The sequence below is a fragment of the Saimiri boliviensis genome, chromosome 1, assembly GCF_048565385.1.
Source record: "Saimiri boliviensis isolate mSaiBol1 chromosome 1, mSaiBol1.pri, whole genome shotgun sequence".
In the NCBI taxonomy this organism is placed as follows: Eukaryota; Metazoa; Chordata; class Mammalia; order Primates; family Cebidae; genus Saimiri; species Saimiri boliviensis.
The window spans coordinates 141705145-141721300 of record NC_133449.1 but is presented as its reverse complement, the minus strand read 5'-3'; the positions used below and the strand labels follow the sequence as shown (position 1 = coordinate 141721300).

The 16156-nt window shown below is 40.4% G+C and overlaps 1 protein-coding gene across 1 annotated transcript in view; it reads right to left on the bottom strand.

Moving 5' to 3' along the window:
• The window catches only part of CYB5B (cytochrome b5 type B), a 41097-nt gene that overhangs the window by 13847 nt on the left and 11094 nt on the right, over positions 1–16156 (bottom strand). Inside the window, exons 2-3 of the mRNA XM_003939972.3 lie at positions 6035–6163; positions 5175–5204 (exon numbers count right to left, since the gene is read on the bottom strand). Of these exons, the coding sequence (XP_003940021.1) occupies positions 5175–5204; positions 6035–6163 (159 nt within the window). The remainder of the gene's footprint in view (positions 1–5174; positions 5205–6034; positions 6164–16156) is intronic.

Below are 16156 nucleotides of genomic sequence, written 5' to 3'. Positions count from 1 at the left end.
TACAGGCGTGGGCCACCACGTCTGACCTAAAAGTAAAATTTTTAATTTAATCAACTAACTATATTTCATAATTATAAACAATATATTTTTAGTTTCTCTCCCATAAAAGACATAAACTGTATGTTACATAATATATTATATAACAGAAAACTGTATGTATAATAAAATTCAGTAGCATCTGGGAGAAAAAAAACGTAACTTTAAATGCAATTAATAGACTGCTTCTAACACGTAAAATTTACTAGATTTCAAAAGTTAAACTTCTTAAGTTAAAAATGAAGCTTAAAAAACACGTTAAACCTCTATGGAGACGATTTTATTTGTTTCCAAAAGCCGATCAAATCCTTTGAAAGCAAATGTCATCCCATCAACACTTTCATCTATGGAATACTAAATATCTACTTAAAAGAATGAGAAAGAGCTTTTTTTTTTTTGAGATGGAGTCTCACTCTGCTGCCAGGCTGGAGTGCAGTGGCATGATCTCAGCTCACTGCAACCTCTGCCTCCCGGATTCAAGCAACCCTCCTGCCTCAACCTCCCGAGTAGCTGAAACTACAGGCACGTGCCACATGCCCAATTAATTTTTGTAATTTTAGTACAGATGGGGTTTCACCATGTTGGCCAGGATTGTCTCGATCTCTTGACCTCATGTTTCACCTACCTTGGCCTCCCAAAGTGCTGGTATTACAGGCATGAGCCACCATGCTCTCTCAAACTGACAAGAAATAACGAATTTTTAAAAAAAAATTTTTTTTAAGACAGGGTCTCGTTCCGTCACCCAAGCTATGGTGCAGCGGCACAATCTCAGCTCACTGTAACCTCTGCTTCCCAGGTTCAACCTCAGCCATTTTCCTGTCTCAGCCTCCCATATAGCTGGGACACCACCATGCCCAGCTGATTTCTGTATTTTTAGTAGAAACAGGGTTTCCTCATGTTGTCCAGGCTGGTTTTGAACTCCTGGCCTCATGTGATCTGTCTGCCTCAGCCTCCCAAAGTACTGGGACTACAGGTGCGAGCCACACCACTGATCAACAAATAAAATTTTTAAGTAAAGAGAAGCAAAGTGAAGAATAGTATATATGAGGTTTTCTACTTTTTTAAAGGAACTGATGGTTGGTTGGTCTGTCCATCCATCCATCCATCCATCCATCCATCCATCCATCCATCCATCCGAATGCATGGAATCTTTGGAAGAGTAAACAATAAAAAAATGATGGCTGGTTACTTCCAGGGAAGGGGAAGAGTCTAAGAGCTAAAGATAGGAGGGAACTTTTTTTATAGTACACTGTTTTGAACTATTTAAATTTTTTTTTTTTTACCATGTACATTTTATACTACACATTCAAAAAAAATTTAATGGGGAATTGGTCAAGTTACTGGATCTATTTGACTACAAGATTTGACTAGTAAAGCAGTTGAACCATTATCCAGATAATATCTGTTGAATAAATGAATGAGATGGTGCCCACTTTTTTAGTCAGGTTAGGATTTGTATGTACTTTATCTCTTGAACTGATGGCAGATTAAGTGATAAAACCAAAATATATCATCAAAAGAGAGAATTCATGGACATGAATGTTTATAGGTTATTTGTTAAAGAGGAGGCAAACAAGTAGGCAAACTGGCACAGAGAGCACTAAGTCTGTTTCTAAGGTCAATTTCCATAACCAAAAACAGACCAGAAAAATGTTAAGTCAAATATAAGTAGAAGACTGACAGCTTTCAGCATGTCCCAGCAAGAAAGAGATTCACAAAGACAAATGGTTTTTAATTCTAGTTCGTTATTTTTGATTGAAGCAGGTAAGAAAAACATCTGTTGCCAGATCTTTACGTTTTTAAGCCTTTAAGTTTTAGTATAATAATTCTGGGCCTTCAACTCAGGTACTATCCATCTAACAATAAAACAATGGTGACCATTAATTATTTACCTGTGTTATAAAAGTAATACGAAAGGTGTTTTCTAAAAGAATTAGGGAATGATTACTGACTTATACTCTGGAATAGCAACATTTTTGAGTGTTTCTTTTTTGGGGGGCAATAGGGAAGGTATGGTTCAGACAGGGAATAGTTATGGGGCTGTGTAGGTAGAAGAGACATGGAGAAATAGAGGAAAGGAGAAGAAGGAAAATGGAAATGAAAGCTCTCTCCCACAGGCTGAAGATACCTTTTAATTAGACTTTAAAAAATTACTTCTTCATAAAGATTCAGAAACGCTGGGCCAAGAGAAGGAAGGTAACCAATGAAATGAACTCCACTTCCATTTCTGAATGATGAATGTTTAAACCAGAGACAAAATATGAAGAAAAGAGACACCTACATCCTAGACACCAAGTGCCTATTTAAACCTCTGTAAGAAATAAATCTGAGAGAGCAAGAATTTCTTCCTGGAACTGAAGTCAGGTTGGAATATAGCTCTATAAAAACCTATGTAGGTGGTCTTGAAAATGTTCCAAAAGGCTTTTCTTGCCTGCCTGAAGTAGAGCACAGTGACTAGAAACACAATAGCCAGACTCTCCACTTAATGAAGACATAGTCCTTGAGTACAGCAACATGAGGAAAACAGGACTGAAAACACACTGCCTTTAGTCACTTTTTAACCCAGATAGGAAGGAGCTAAACTACATTTGGAGACTTCCAAATTATTATAGAACTTGGTGAGCTTAAGTGCTTTCTTATTCTATATTTCTTACCAAAAAATCTAAGGCTTAATAGTTTTTTGGGTTTTTTTGTTTTTTGTTTTTTTTTGAGATGGGGTCATATTGTGTTACCCAGACAGAAGGGCAATGGTGTGACCACAGCTCACTGCAGCTTCAAATTCCTGGGCTCAAGCTGTCTTCCAGCCTCAGCCTCCCCAGTAGTTGGGACTACAGGCACATACTATCATGCCCAGCTAATTTTATGATTTGTGAAAAACAGAGACAGGGGACAGAGTCTCACCATGTTGGCCAGGCAGTCTCCAACTGCTGGGCTCAAGTGATCCTCCCACCTCCGCCTCCCAAGTGTAGGGATAACAGGCACAAGCCACTGCACCTGGATGGCTCAATGGTTTTAATTCAGCTAAAAAAAAATCTCTAATTCTTTGGCCTATAAAAAGCAGATAATGCTTACACAGAAGAGAATTAAATTTTCCTAAGTTTTCAAATGAAAATATGGTCATACCATTCAGCAAAAAGTTTGGGCTTAGCTACCTATTTATCACCTAGATTACCTAAATTGCAAATTCTGAAACCCTGTCTCCAGAGATTCCGAATCAGCAGGAGTTGAAGCCCAAGAAATAAACATTTCATATACATTTTAATATACATGCCAAGGGATTCCAATTGAGGTGACACAAGAACAGAACTTTGGGAACACTGTTCTACATTCCTAAGAATGGTCCTAACTATACTACCAGGAAAGAAAAACAGCAACAAGAAGCAATTTGTAGAGTTCTAGACACTGTAATTGCAAAAATATTTTTTCTATTGTTTTAATATAAAAGATGCTCTCCTAGTTGCTGTGCAGAAATGAGTTACAGCTCCTTATCCCTTGAAGCAGATGTTGACCTCTGGGAGTGGTATTTTCTGGACATGTTCAATATACTAATCAAGGCCATGCTTAGTTCAAATTTTACCTTAATAACGCAAGTTAAGAGTAAACAACAGGCCGGGCGCGGTGGCTCAAACCTGTAATCCCAGCACTTTGGGAGGCCGAGGCGGGTGGATCATGAGGTCAAGAGATCGAGACCATCCTGGTCAACATGGTGAAACCCCGTCTCTACTAAAAATACAAAAAAATTAGCTGGGCATGGTGGCGCGTGCCTGTAATCCCAGCTACTCAGGAGGCTGAGGCAGGAGAATTGCCTGAACCCAGGAGGCGGAGGTTGCGGTGAGCCGAGATCGCGCCATTGCACTCCAGCCTGGGTAACAAGAGTGAAACTCTGTCTCAAAAAAAAAAAAAAAAAAAAAAAAATAGAAAAAAAAAAAGAGTAAGCAACAACAAAAAATAATGGCTGGTTACCTCCAGGGAAGAGGAACTAAGAGACTGAGCTGGAGACAGGAGGGAACTTTTTTTTTTTTTTTTTAACAAAATACGGTTCTAAACTATTTTTTTTTAAGGATTCAAGAATGGATAATACATGTGTTAGGAGAAGAGGGCAAAAAACCAACAGTTGTCACAAATTTAAAGAACCATTTCATTCCTTTTTTCAGAAACAATTCAATAGCTCAGAGTAGCAGTCTAGCAAGATGGAAGAGTTAATTTACACAAACACTCTGGATTGCAGGGCAACAGATGGCAGACATTGTTAAGCAAGCAATCTCTTGAGTTGATAGAATTCTTGTGTCTAGGCCAACTTTAATTGCTGTGTCAAACCTATTCAGTAATTCCAGCTCAGCGAGGAATGGAAGCGAGCAGCAAGGAGAAGGAAGAGGGGAGAGAGGCAGCATCACTTTCATATACTCTAAGTAGCACCTAAACTGTTGTTCCTTTACAACAGTTTAACAGCTATCTGTGTAATAGCTATCTGAAGGACAGAAGTTAAGGAAACTTGTTAGGAAATAAGTGAGATGAACCACCTAGCATGTGGGAGGCAGAAAATGGTTCCATATTTTCTTTCTTCCTCGTATGCAGTGCAGTACACATTAAAGTTTTCAAACACTCAAATACTTAGTCTTTTGTTTTCACTGTATTACTAAGTAATTGGGAAGGGTATGGGCCTATTTGATCCTATAGGATAAAAGAATTAAATTTGGAAAATAAGGATAGAAAGGCCTCTGTATTACAGATAAAGATAACCTATGAGAAACGAAATAACTTTGCAATTATTTTTTTCCAACACAGTAACAATTATTATCACCTGTTGTATATAATGTAAAAGTAAGACATTTTGCTACAACTGAACCCATAAACTAATTTCTTTCAAAATCATACAGAGCATAGTTTTGGAGTTTCAATTTTTTTTAAAAAAAAGCATACAGAAGCGTTGGCAAAATGTTTCCTACTGTTCAATACTCAGCTATTCTTTTTTTCCTGAAATGATACTGAGTCCAAATTCCCGAAAAATAGGATTTTTGCTTGGGGAAAAAGTAAATACTTTTACTTTTTCGTAACCCTTGTTAAGAAAAATGTTTCAAAAAGCAGTTCTACTTGAATAAACAAATATAAAAACACAAAACAAACCAGTGACTTCTTACCTTGCTACCATTTTCAGGTTTAAGGTCATTCTGTTAAAAAAAAGAAAAACAAATATTTTAAGACATATCCAAATGAACTCTTACTATATGCTTGCTTCTAACTTTGGAACATGAGACTATATTCTGGTGACAGTGAATTTCCCTGGGAGACTTAAGGATCTATAAAAAGATACTGACCCCTACTGTGAGCATATCAGGGTCCCTCGTTAGAAAGGCATATATGGATAGTGTTAAAGTCCATAATTACTACCTTTAGCAAGGAGCTTACAAAAGCAAACCACTATTTTAGGTAGAGGTGTTATTAACTGCATTACAAAAATGAATCAACACATAAAATAATCCAAAACCAGTTCCCTTAGCTTTTTAGAGATATTACATGTGCTACCTGGCAAAGAAGCTATATCCTAGCACAGTTAAGACTAGACAATTTTGGAGAAAATTTACCCTGATGGCTAGGTTGAATGAATTTTCATTTTAATAATTCTTTTTTTTTTTTTGAAATGGAGTCTTGTTCTGTCACCCAAGCTGGAGTGCAGTGGTGCAATCTTTGCTCACTTCAACCTCCACCTCCCAGGTTCAAGCAATTCTTGTGCCTCAGCCTCCAAATAGCTGGAATTACAATGTGTACCACCACACCCAGCTAATTCTTTTATTTTTTTAGTGGAGGTGGGGTTTCACCATGTTGGCCATGCTGGGCTCAAACTCCTGACCTCAAGTGATCTGCCTGCCTCAGCCTCCCAAAGTGCTGGGATTACAGGTATGAGCTACCACACACTGCCAACAATTCATTTCTTCATCCTGTTCCACAGCTGTTCAGTAGTTTTCTCTACATAAGGGCTCCTAGCTGTGATAGTTCTTACCGGATGGATATCACCAATATAGTACTGCTTTAGCATTTCTCTGGCATCAGAGGAGTGTCCTACATCTTCAAAGCTCTCACTTGCATCTACACCAGCTTGTTCCAGCAGAACCTCTTCTCCTCCAGGGTGCTAAAAGGAAAAGATACTTGCTGAACCAAGGGTTCTCTGAAAAGCAAACCAACAAGTTACTTTCCCATACCCCTTTTTTCCTTTAATAGAAATAATAGAACAAATTAACATTAGGTGCTGCCTGATAGGATGCAATGGGAAGAACATAGCATAACTTCTGTGGTACTGTTGTCAAAAATGCCCAATATGGGGGTAACTGTGAGGAAATATGGACAATCACAAATTTAGAAATATTCTACAAAATCTCTCTGGACAGGTCTGGCCTGTGATCTCCAAAGATACCATGGTCATGAAAATCAAATAAAGAGTGAAGAAACTGTTTCATATTGAAGGAGGCTAGAGAGACATGGCAACTGGGAACAATGTGTGATTCTAGGTTGGTTCCTTTGCCAATATTATTGAGATAGCTGCAGAAACCTGACTGAGGAATCCAGGCAAAGGGCATATGTAATTCTTTATTCTATTCTTACAACTTTTCTGTAGGTATGAAATTGTTTAAAATTAAAAAGGTAACTAGGCTAGGCTCAGTGGCTCATGTCTATAATCCTAGCACTTCAGGAGGCTGAGGCAGGCAGATCACTTGAGGTCAGGAGTTTGAAATCAGCCTCGCCAACTTGGTGAAACTCTGCCTGTACTAGAAATACAAAAAGTGCTGGGCGTGGTGGTGCACACCTGTAGTCCCAGCTACTCAGGAGGCTGAGGCAGGAGAATCACTTAAACCTGGGAAGGGGAGGTTGCAGTGAACCAAGATCACACCACTGCACACCAGCCTGGGCAAAAGAGCGAGACTCTGACTCAAAATAAATGAATAAATAAGTTAACTAAATAAATAAGTAGTGCCTCAGGAAGTAGATTCTATAACTATCAGCTATGTGACCCTGCACAAGTTATTAAGAAATTGAAATGTCAAAATGGGAATATTAACAAGAGTACCTGTCGTGACAACTATTGTACATGTTAAAAGAGATAAGCATATAAAACACTTTGTACTCCAGAACAGCAAGGTATAGTAGGCATAATATAATACCATCTATGATTTTTAAATGAAGATACATATATGCTTACACATGCATAAAATATCTCTGGAAATGGTGAAAGAACCTGGTGGCTGGGAGGCAGGGTAGAAGGAAGACTTTTACCATATACTCTTCTGAAATTGTTTTGCCAAGTAAAGCATTACTTACTCAGAAAATAAACCATTTTGGGGCCAGGCACAGTGGCTCAAGCCTGTAATCCCAGCACTTTGGGAGGCCGAGACGGGTGGATCACAAGGTCAAAAGATCGAGACCACCCTGGTTAACATGGTGAAACCCCGTCTCTACTAAAAACACACACAAAAAATTAGCTGGGCATGGTGGCGCATGCCTGTAATCCCAGCTACTCAGGAGGCTGAGGCAGGAGAATTGCCTGAACCCAGGAGGCGGAGGTTGCAGTGAGCTGAGATCGCGCCATTGCACTCCAGCCTGGGTAACAAGAGCGAAACTCCATCTCAAAAAAAAAATAAAAGAACTGGCCAGGCACTGTGGCTCACGCCTGTAATCTTAGCACTTTGGGAGGCCGAGGTGGGAGGATCACCTGAGGTCAGGAGTTCAAGACCAGCCTGGCCATCATGGTGAAACTCCACCTTATAAAAATAAATAAATAAGTAAATTAATTAATTAATTTAATTAAATAAAAAGAGACTGATGACAAAAAAAAGAAAATAAATCATTTTGTAAAATTATATTTAGTACAGTCCTTGACTTAAAAAACATTTACTTACAATTAGCAAATTTAGAATTTATATTATCTAAATTTGTATTTTTGAAATATTAAGTAATGCTTTTTCCTTACTTTTTATAACAATTTCAGCAGGAATAAATTATCATTCCTATTTTAAATAAATATTAATTCAACTGAAGTATAAAAACTCTTAAGTGTTACTACCCAGTGATAGTCATTTGCCTATGAGCTCCCTGAGGATAAGGATAACTTTTATTTTTCTCTCTGAAAAGGTCTCCACCCAGTGAATGGGTCTCACAACCCAGTATTTAAGCATGCTATTTTAAAGCAAGAGAAAGACAGCCACTATTCATTTGTTATTAGATCTGAAGCCTCTCAGATGTGTTCTTTGTTGTGGAACTAAGTCATCAGTTCTGGAATTATGTCCCAATTTGTTCTATGTACCTAAACTATGGAAGACATTTTTTTCCTTTTGACACATCCCAACTATTGTGTTGCCTTTCAGAGTAAAAGGGCAACAGAACTCCTTAGAAGCTTTGTTTCAGGGAATGACTGAATTTATAACTTGCTACACAGTTCTTTCTACAAAGTACTTTCACTTTCATCAATCTCTCACCACTTATAAACAACAAGAGAAAGCCCAACACTTTTTAAAAACATTAAGTAAAACTTATGTATTCACTGTGGTAAATTTAGAAAAAAGAATAATCAACTAGAGTCTCTGGAACAGAAATAAGTGCAGTTAACAATTTGGTGTGTAAAATTTCATTTTTCCTACGTATTCTTTCAATCATTTCAGCCATTAGTCTACAATTTTTTATTGAATCCTTACTACTTTGTGTGGTAGGTAGTGACAAATAAAAGTTCTTTGTGTTCCACAAAGTGAATTCCTATGCACCTAATGTTTTATAGCCTGCTTTTTTTTTTTTAACTGAAGCAAGTGGACGTAAGAGTGATCAAACAAAATCCTTTGATTTAACAACTTTCATTCTAAAATGTAATCTTAATAGAGATGGCTTACAACAAGCAAAAAGACATCAGGGAGCTCTTAGTTTCTGTTTAGAACTCTGTAGTCTTCAGGAATCATTAGTGAAAAATTGAATGGATGCAGGGCTGCAGCGGGCCACTGACACTGCAGCTGGAGGAACTGGAAGCAGTCCACTAAGCCTAAGGCTGTGGCAGGGTCCTAGACAGTCCTAGGCCAAGATAGTGCCCAGGCTGAGGGGCATGAGAAGGCCTTGAGAAGAACCCAAAGAAGAGCCTCAGCACCCCAGGAGAGGAAGCCAGACCAGCTCTCTGACCAGAGGATAGCAGCTACTGTTCAACTCCAGCATCAGCTTCTGGAGGGTCCTGCCCATATTTATCATTTGCTTCTTCTCAGACATGATCTGCCACTACATGTTCACCCTGCTACAGAGCAACAAGAAGCTCACAGGACTAAGTATTTGACAGTTATGTCCTAATTTTAAGCAGAGTCTTTAGGGAAAATGGAAATTACACTCCCAAAAAGTCTTTTCTTGACATAAAAATATTACATCAACAACCCAGAGGATAAAAATATCACCGCTTTCTCCCACTATGCTTTCAGACATGATGAAAGGAAATATAACAAACATCATCCCTGTGATTCTTACTGGTAGATGGATCAACATAACATACTCAGGCATTGTTGCAACCAAGGTCCTATTTCCAGGGACCCTCTGGTTTTCTGTTTCTGTTTGTTTATGAGACAGTCTTGCTGTGTCACCCAGGCTGGAGTGCAATGGCACTATCCCGGCTCACTGCAACCTCCGCCTCCCGGGTTCAAAAGATTCTCCTGCCTCAGGCTCCCAAGTAGTTGGGATTACAGGCGCCCCCCCCCCCCCCACATCTGGCTAATTTTTGTGCTTTTAGTAGACATAGGATTTCACCATGTTGGCCAGGCTGGTCTCGAACTCCTGACCTTGGGTGATCCTCCTGGCTCAGCCTTCCAAAGTGCTGGGATTACAAGTGTGACCCACTGCACCCGGCTGACCCTCTAGTTTTAAGCCTATGCTGCAGCAAGTTACCAAACTTCTCACATTAGATGCACCCTGAATGAGTTCTGCATCCTGGTATTTCCTCAATGTACTTGGGCTTCAGAGAATTTACTGTGATTCTGGGTCAAGTTAATGGCAACTGACCAATAAACAATGAGGCCTGAACGGATGACCAGAGCAGCCATGGCCATGCCCACAAACACCAGCAAAGCTTCCAAGACAAAGCAGAAAGTTTTGGAGCTAATGGGTCACCAGCGGACACTAGATGATGTCAAAGAAAAGCTCATGGTCAAAGACCTTCACTTTGAAGATATGTTCAAACAGGAGTTACAAGGCCAAGTACAGTGTCTCATGCCTGTAATCCCAGCTCTTTGCGAGGCCGAAGAGGGTGCATCACTTAAGGCTAGGAGTTTGAGACCAGCCTGGCCAACACCGTGAAACCCTGTCTCCACTAAAAGTACAAAAACTAGCCAGGCATGGTGGCACTCGCCTGTAATCCCAGCTACTGGGAAAAACCACTAGAACCTGGGAAGCCAAGGCTGCAGTGAGCCAAGACTGTACTACTGCATTCCAGCCTGGGTGACAGAGCAAGGCTCTGTCTCAAAAAAAAAAAAAAAAAATAGTTACAAACTTCTATTTTTGAAGACCAAGCAATAAAGATTAGCTCTACCAGAACTTGGAGTGGCCTTTAACCTGCTAACTTATGTTTGAGCTGGAGCGTCTTAGAATTGAAAAAAAAAAAAAAAAAAAAAGGATGGCTAGGCACAGTGGCTCACCTGTAATCCCAACACTTTGGGAGGCCAAGGCAGGAAGATTGCTTGTGGCCAGGAATTCAAGACCAACCTGAGCAACCAAGCAAGACCCCGTTCTCCACAAAAAAATTTAAAAACTATCCAGGCATGGTGGCTCACGCCTGTAGTCTTGGCTGCTGAGGAAGCTGAATTAGGAGGACCACCTAGGAGCCAAGGAATTCAAGGCTGTGGCGCCACTGCACTGCAGCCTGGGCAACAGAAATCTTGTTTCTAAAAAAAAATAAAAATAAATATTTAATAATTAAAAATAATAGTAATTGTAAAAGAAAGATACATGAGCCACTGAGCATGCAGCAAGGATCATTCTTATCTGAGCTGGGTTTCCCTTTATGCCTGAAACCAGAAAAAATGAAGAGTATGTGCTTGATGATTTAGAGCAGGGTCCCCAAACTACAGCCCTCGGCGGCCCCCTGAGGCCATTTATCCGCCCCCCCCACCCCACCGCCGCACTTCAGGAAGGGGCACCTCTTTCATTGGTTGTCAGTGAGAGGAGCACAGTATGTGGCGGCCCTCCAATGGTCTGAGGGACAGTGAACTGGCCCCTGTGTAAAAAGTTTGGGGACGTCTGATTTAGAGGGAAAGAGCCCTTTAAAAAATGTTTTATATTTTCCTTCTGGTGACTCTAGAAATGAGAAGCAGAGAAAAAGGAAAACTTAAGCAAATTATAACATAAATGTTTACCAAAATTCAATCTTTGAAAAAGCATCTTTTCTTTTTTTTTTTTTTGAGACAGAGTTTCGCTCTTGTTACCCAGGCTGGAGTGCAATGGCGCAATCTCGGCTCACCGCAACCTCCGCCTCCTGGGTTCAGGCAATTCTCCTGCCTCAGCCTCCTGAGTAGCTGGGATTACAGGCACGCGCCACCATGCCCAGCTAATTTTTTGTATTTTTAGTAGAGACGGGGTTTCACCACGTTGACCAGGACGGTCTCGATCTCTTGACCTCGTGATCCACCCGCCTCGGCCTCCCAAAGTGCTGGGATTACAGGCTTGAGCCACCGCACCCGGCTGAAAAAGCATTATTTTCTAAAAGATTTCACGTAAACAAAAAAAGAAAAAGCCTTATTAATTATAACTAATTATTATGTGCAGTCTTTTAATCACAGTAAGTGCCTATTTTCTTGAGATTCAAGTACCCTGCATTGATTGATTGATTGATTGATTGATTGATTGAGACGGAGTTTCGCTCTTGTTACCCAGGCTGGAGTGCAATGGCGCGATCTCGGCTCACCTCAACCTCTGCCTCCTGGGTTCAGGCAGTTCTCCTGCCTCAGTCTCCTGAGTAGCTGGGATTACAGGCACGTGCCACCATGCCCAGCTAATTTTTTGTATTTTTAGTAGAGACGGGGTTTCACCATGTTGACCAGGATGGTCTCGGTCTCTTGACCTCATGATCCACCCGTCTCGGCCTCCCAAAGTTCTGGGATTACAGGCTTGAGCTACCGCACCCGGCTGAAAAAGCATTATTTTCTAAAAGATTTCATGTAAACAAAAAAAGAAAAAGCCTTATTAATTATAACTAATTATTATGTGCAGTCTTATAATCACAGTAAAAGTGCCTATTTTCTTGAGATTCAAGTACCCTGCATTTTTATATTTAATTGTATTAGTATTTATATAATTATCTTTACAAAAGTAATAATTTTCATTACCAAAAATTTAGGAACGATAGATGAGCAAAATGAATCTCCCTGTATTGTTCATTTCGAGCCTACAGAATGACATAAAGAGCAAATGTGTGAAAATTTCATTCAAACAAACTCTTTCAGACTGATTATCCAGGGTCAGGAGACATAGCAAACCTTCAATATATTTTAATATTATCCAGAGAAAATTAGCGACCGTGACATACTGCTAGATCTATTTTCCATCAAGGGAACTTTCAGGATCATCAAAGACAGGTTAAGTAATGGGAAATTCTCGATATGGAGTTGAGAAAATTATCAAACCCACTGAAGAAAATCAGTTTCTATATTCTATGTGTCCAGTCATTTGAACTAAAGACCCCAGATATTCTGGATTAGAGTTTACATAACGTTATAAGAAGGCAGAGAGAGCAACTTCTGGCAGACATGTAAGTAAGGTTTGCACAGGAACTTTTCTGTCTGGAGCAAACGTCCTGGGAAGTGGCAGGACACCATTTCTGTAACAACAGGTAGATGAAATTTGCATAATGAGCACTGTAATCAAGAAGAAATCACTTCTGACTACAAATTAAACCATCTCATTTTCTCTTTAAGAAACAAATCAGCCGGGCGCGGTGGCTCAAGCCTGTAATCCCAGCACTTTGGGAGGCCGAGGCGGGTGGATCACGAGGTCAGGAGATCGAGACCATCCTGGTCAACATGGTGAAACCCCGTCTCTACTAAAAATACAAAAAAGTAGCTGGACATGGTGGCGCGTGCCTGTAATCCCAGCTACTCAGGAGGCTGAGGCAGGAGAATTGCCTGAACCCAGGAGGCGGAGGTTGCGGTGAGCCGAGATCGTGCCATTGCACTCCAGCCTGGGTAACAAGAGCGAAACTCCGTCTCAAAAAAAAAAAAAAAAAAAAAAGAAACAAATCAAAGAGAAGTAAAACTGGAGAAATCAGAATAATATCTGTCGATGGTATTACTGTAAATATCCTGGTTATGATATCGTACTAAAGTCTTGCAAAATGTTACAACTGGGAGAAGAGTACAAAGGATCATTTCTTACAATTACTTATGAATCTACAATTATCTCAATAAAAAATTTCCACTAAAAAAATCAAGTGAGAAAAAAAAAAATCAAACGAGGGCCAGGCACGGTAGCTTATGCCTGTAATCCCAGCACTTTGGGAGGCTGAGGTGGGAGGATTGCTTGAGCCCAGGAGTTCATGACCAGCCTGGACAACATGAGATGCTATCTCTTTAAAAAAAAATCAAATGAGATCTCCTAAAAATATACTCAAATATGTAATAAATACATGTATTTACACACATACGGCCATAGCAGCATTATTATTGCAGTCCCAAACTGGAAATAGCTCAATTGTCTACAGCAGAGTATGTATAAATTGAGATATAATCATACAACGAAATCCTAATCTGCAATGAAAAAGAATGAACCACTGCCACATACACAACACATAAGAATGCAACATGTTGAAGTGAAGAAACTAGACACAAAAGAATATATACTGTGAAATTTCCATTTATAAAAAGTTCAAACAGGCTGGGCACAGTGGTTCATGCCTGTAATCCCAGCACTTTGGGAGGCTGAGGTGGGTGGATCACCTGAGGTCAGGAGTTCAAGACCAGCCTGGCCAACATGGTAAAACCCGGTCTCTACTAAAAATACAAAAAATTAGCTGGGCGTGGTGGCACATGCCTGTAACTCCAGCTACTTAGGAGGGTGAGGTGGGAGAATCACTTAAACCCTGGAGGCAGAGGTTGCAGTGAGCCAAGACAGCACCATTGCACTCCAGCTTGGGCAACAAGAGCAAAACTCCGTCTCAAAAAAAAAAAGAAAGAAAAGAAAAGAAAAATGTTCAAAGTTCAAAAACAGGCAAAATGAATTTACTTATGCTGTTACGGTAATATAGTGGGTACCTCTAGGGACGAAGGACCAGATGGTGATGATACAAGTATGTTCACTTCCTACAGTGATATCTTATGGCTAAATCTCAAAAATACAGAAAGTATGTCAAGTAGTCAAATTCATAGAAACACATTCAAAATCACAAGTAGAATGTGATTACCAGGTACTGGGGGAAGGAATGAAAGGGAATTTGTTTAATGAGTATAGTCTCATTTTTGCAAGATGTAAAAGTTCTGGAGATCTGATTCACAACCATATTCAATATTTAATTTTTTAAATTAAGTTTTAATTTTTTAAGTGTACAATCTAATTGTACACTTAAAAATGTTTGGCTGGGCACAGTGGCTCACGCCTGTAACCCTAGCACTTTGGGAGGCCAAGGTGGGTGGATCACTTGAGGTCAGGAGTTCAAGACCAGCCTGACCAACATTGAGAAATCCCATCTCTACTAAAAATACAAAAAAATTATCTGGACATGGTGGTGGGTGCCTGTAATTCCAGCTACTTGGGAGGCTGAGACAGGAGACTTGCTTTAACCCAGGAAGCAGAGGTTGCGGTGAGCTGAGATCGCGCCATCGCACTCCAGCCTGGGCAACAAAAGCAAAACTCTGTCTCAAAAAAAAAAAAAAAGTTTAAGATGGGGGAGGTACAGTGGTTCGGGCCTATAATCCCCAGAGTTTGGTAGGCTGAGGCAGGAGAATCACCAGAGGCCAGGGGTTGGAGGCCAGCCTGGGCAACACGGGAAGACCCCCACCTCTATTAAAAATAAAGAAATCCAGGTGTGGTGGTGCACACCTGTAGTCCCAGCTACTTGGGAGGCTGAGGCAGGAAGATTGCATGAGCCAAGGAATTTGAGGCTACAATGAGCTATGATCACACCACTACACTCCAGCCTGAGTGACAGAGCAAGACCCTGTCTTCAAAAAAAAGCGTTTAAATGGTAGATTTCAGCTCACACCTGTAATCCCAGTACTTTGGGAGGCCAAGGCGGGCGGATCACTTGAGGTTGGAGTTTGAGACCAGCCTGGCCAACATGGCGAAATCTCATCTCTACTGAAAATACAAAAATTAGGTGGGTGTGGTGGTGCGCACCTGTAATTCCAGCTACTCAGGAGGTTGGAGCAAGAAAATCAATTGAACCCAGGAGGCAGAGGTTATAGTGAACAGAGATCACACCACTCCACTCCAGCCTGGGTGACAGAGTGAGAGTGTCTAAAAATAAAAATAAAAATACAGGTATCATGCTATGTTTCTACCACAATATAAATGTTTAAGCAAAATACGATTAAAAATAGAAATGTAATATTTATATATACATACTTTTTAGGAATATATCTAGATGCTATAAAACTAGGAAAAGGATGGAAATAATGAATCAAGAGTGATGGTTATTTTGGGAGGCAGGAAGTAGGAAAGAGGCTAGAGAAAATCATAGGTAAAAGAGCATTTGATTAGATCCAGGTTATGGTTAAGGTCTTGTTTTTCTTTTTTTTTTTTTTGAGACGGAGTTTCGCTCTTGTTACCCAGGCTGGAGTGCAACGGCGCGATCTCGGCTCACTGCAACCTCCGCCTCCTGGGTTCAGGCAATTCTCCTGCCTCAGCCTCCTGAGTAGCTGGGATTACAGGCACGTGCCACCATGCCCAGCTAATTTTTTGTATTTTTAGTAGAGACGGGGTTTCACCATGTTGACCAGAATGGTCTCGATCTCTTGACCTCGTGATCCACCCTTCTCGGCCTCCCAAAGTGCTGGGATTACAGGTGTGAGACACCGCACCCGGCCAGTCTTGTTTTTCTTGAGACACAGTTTCACTCTGTCACCCAGGCAGGAGTGCAGTGGCACAATTTCTGCTCTCTGTAACCTCCAACACTCCCAGGTTCAAG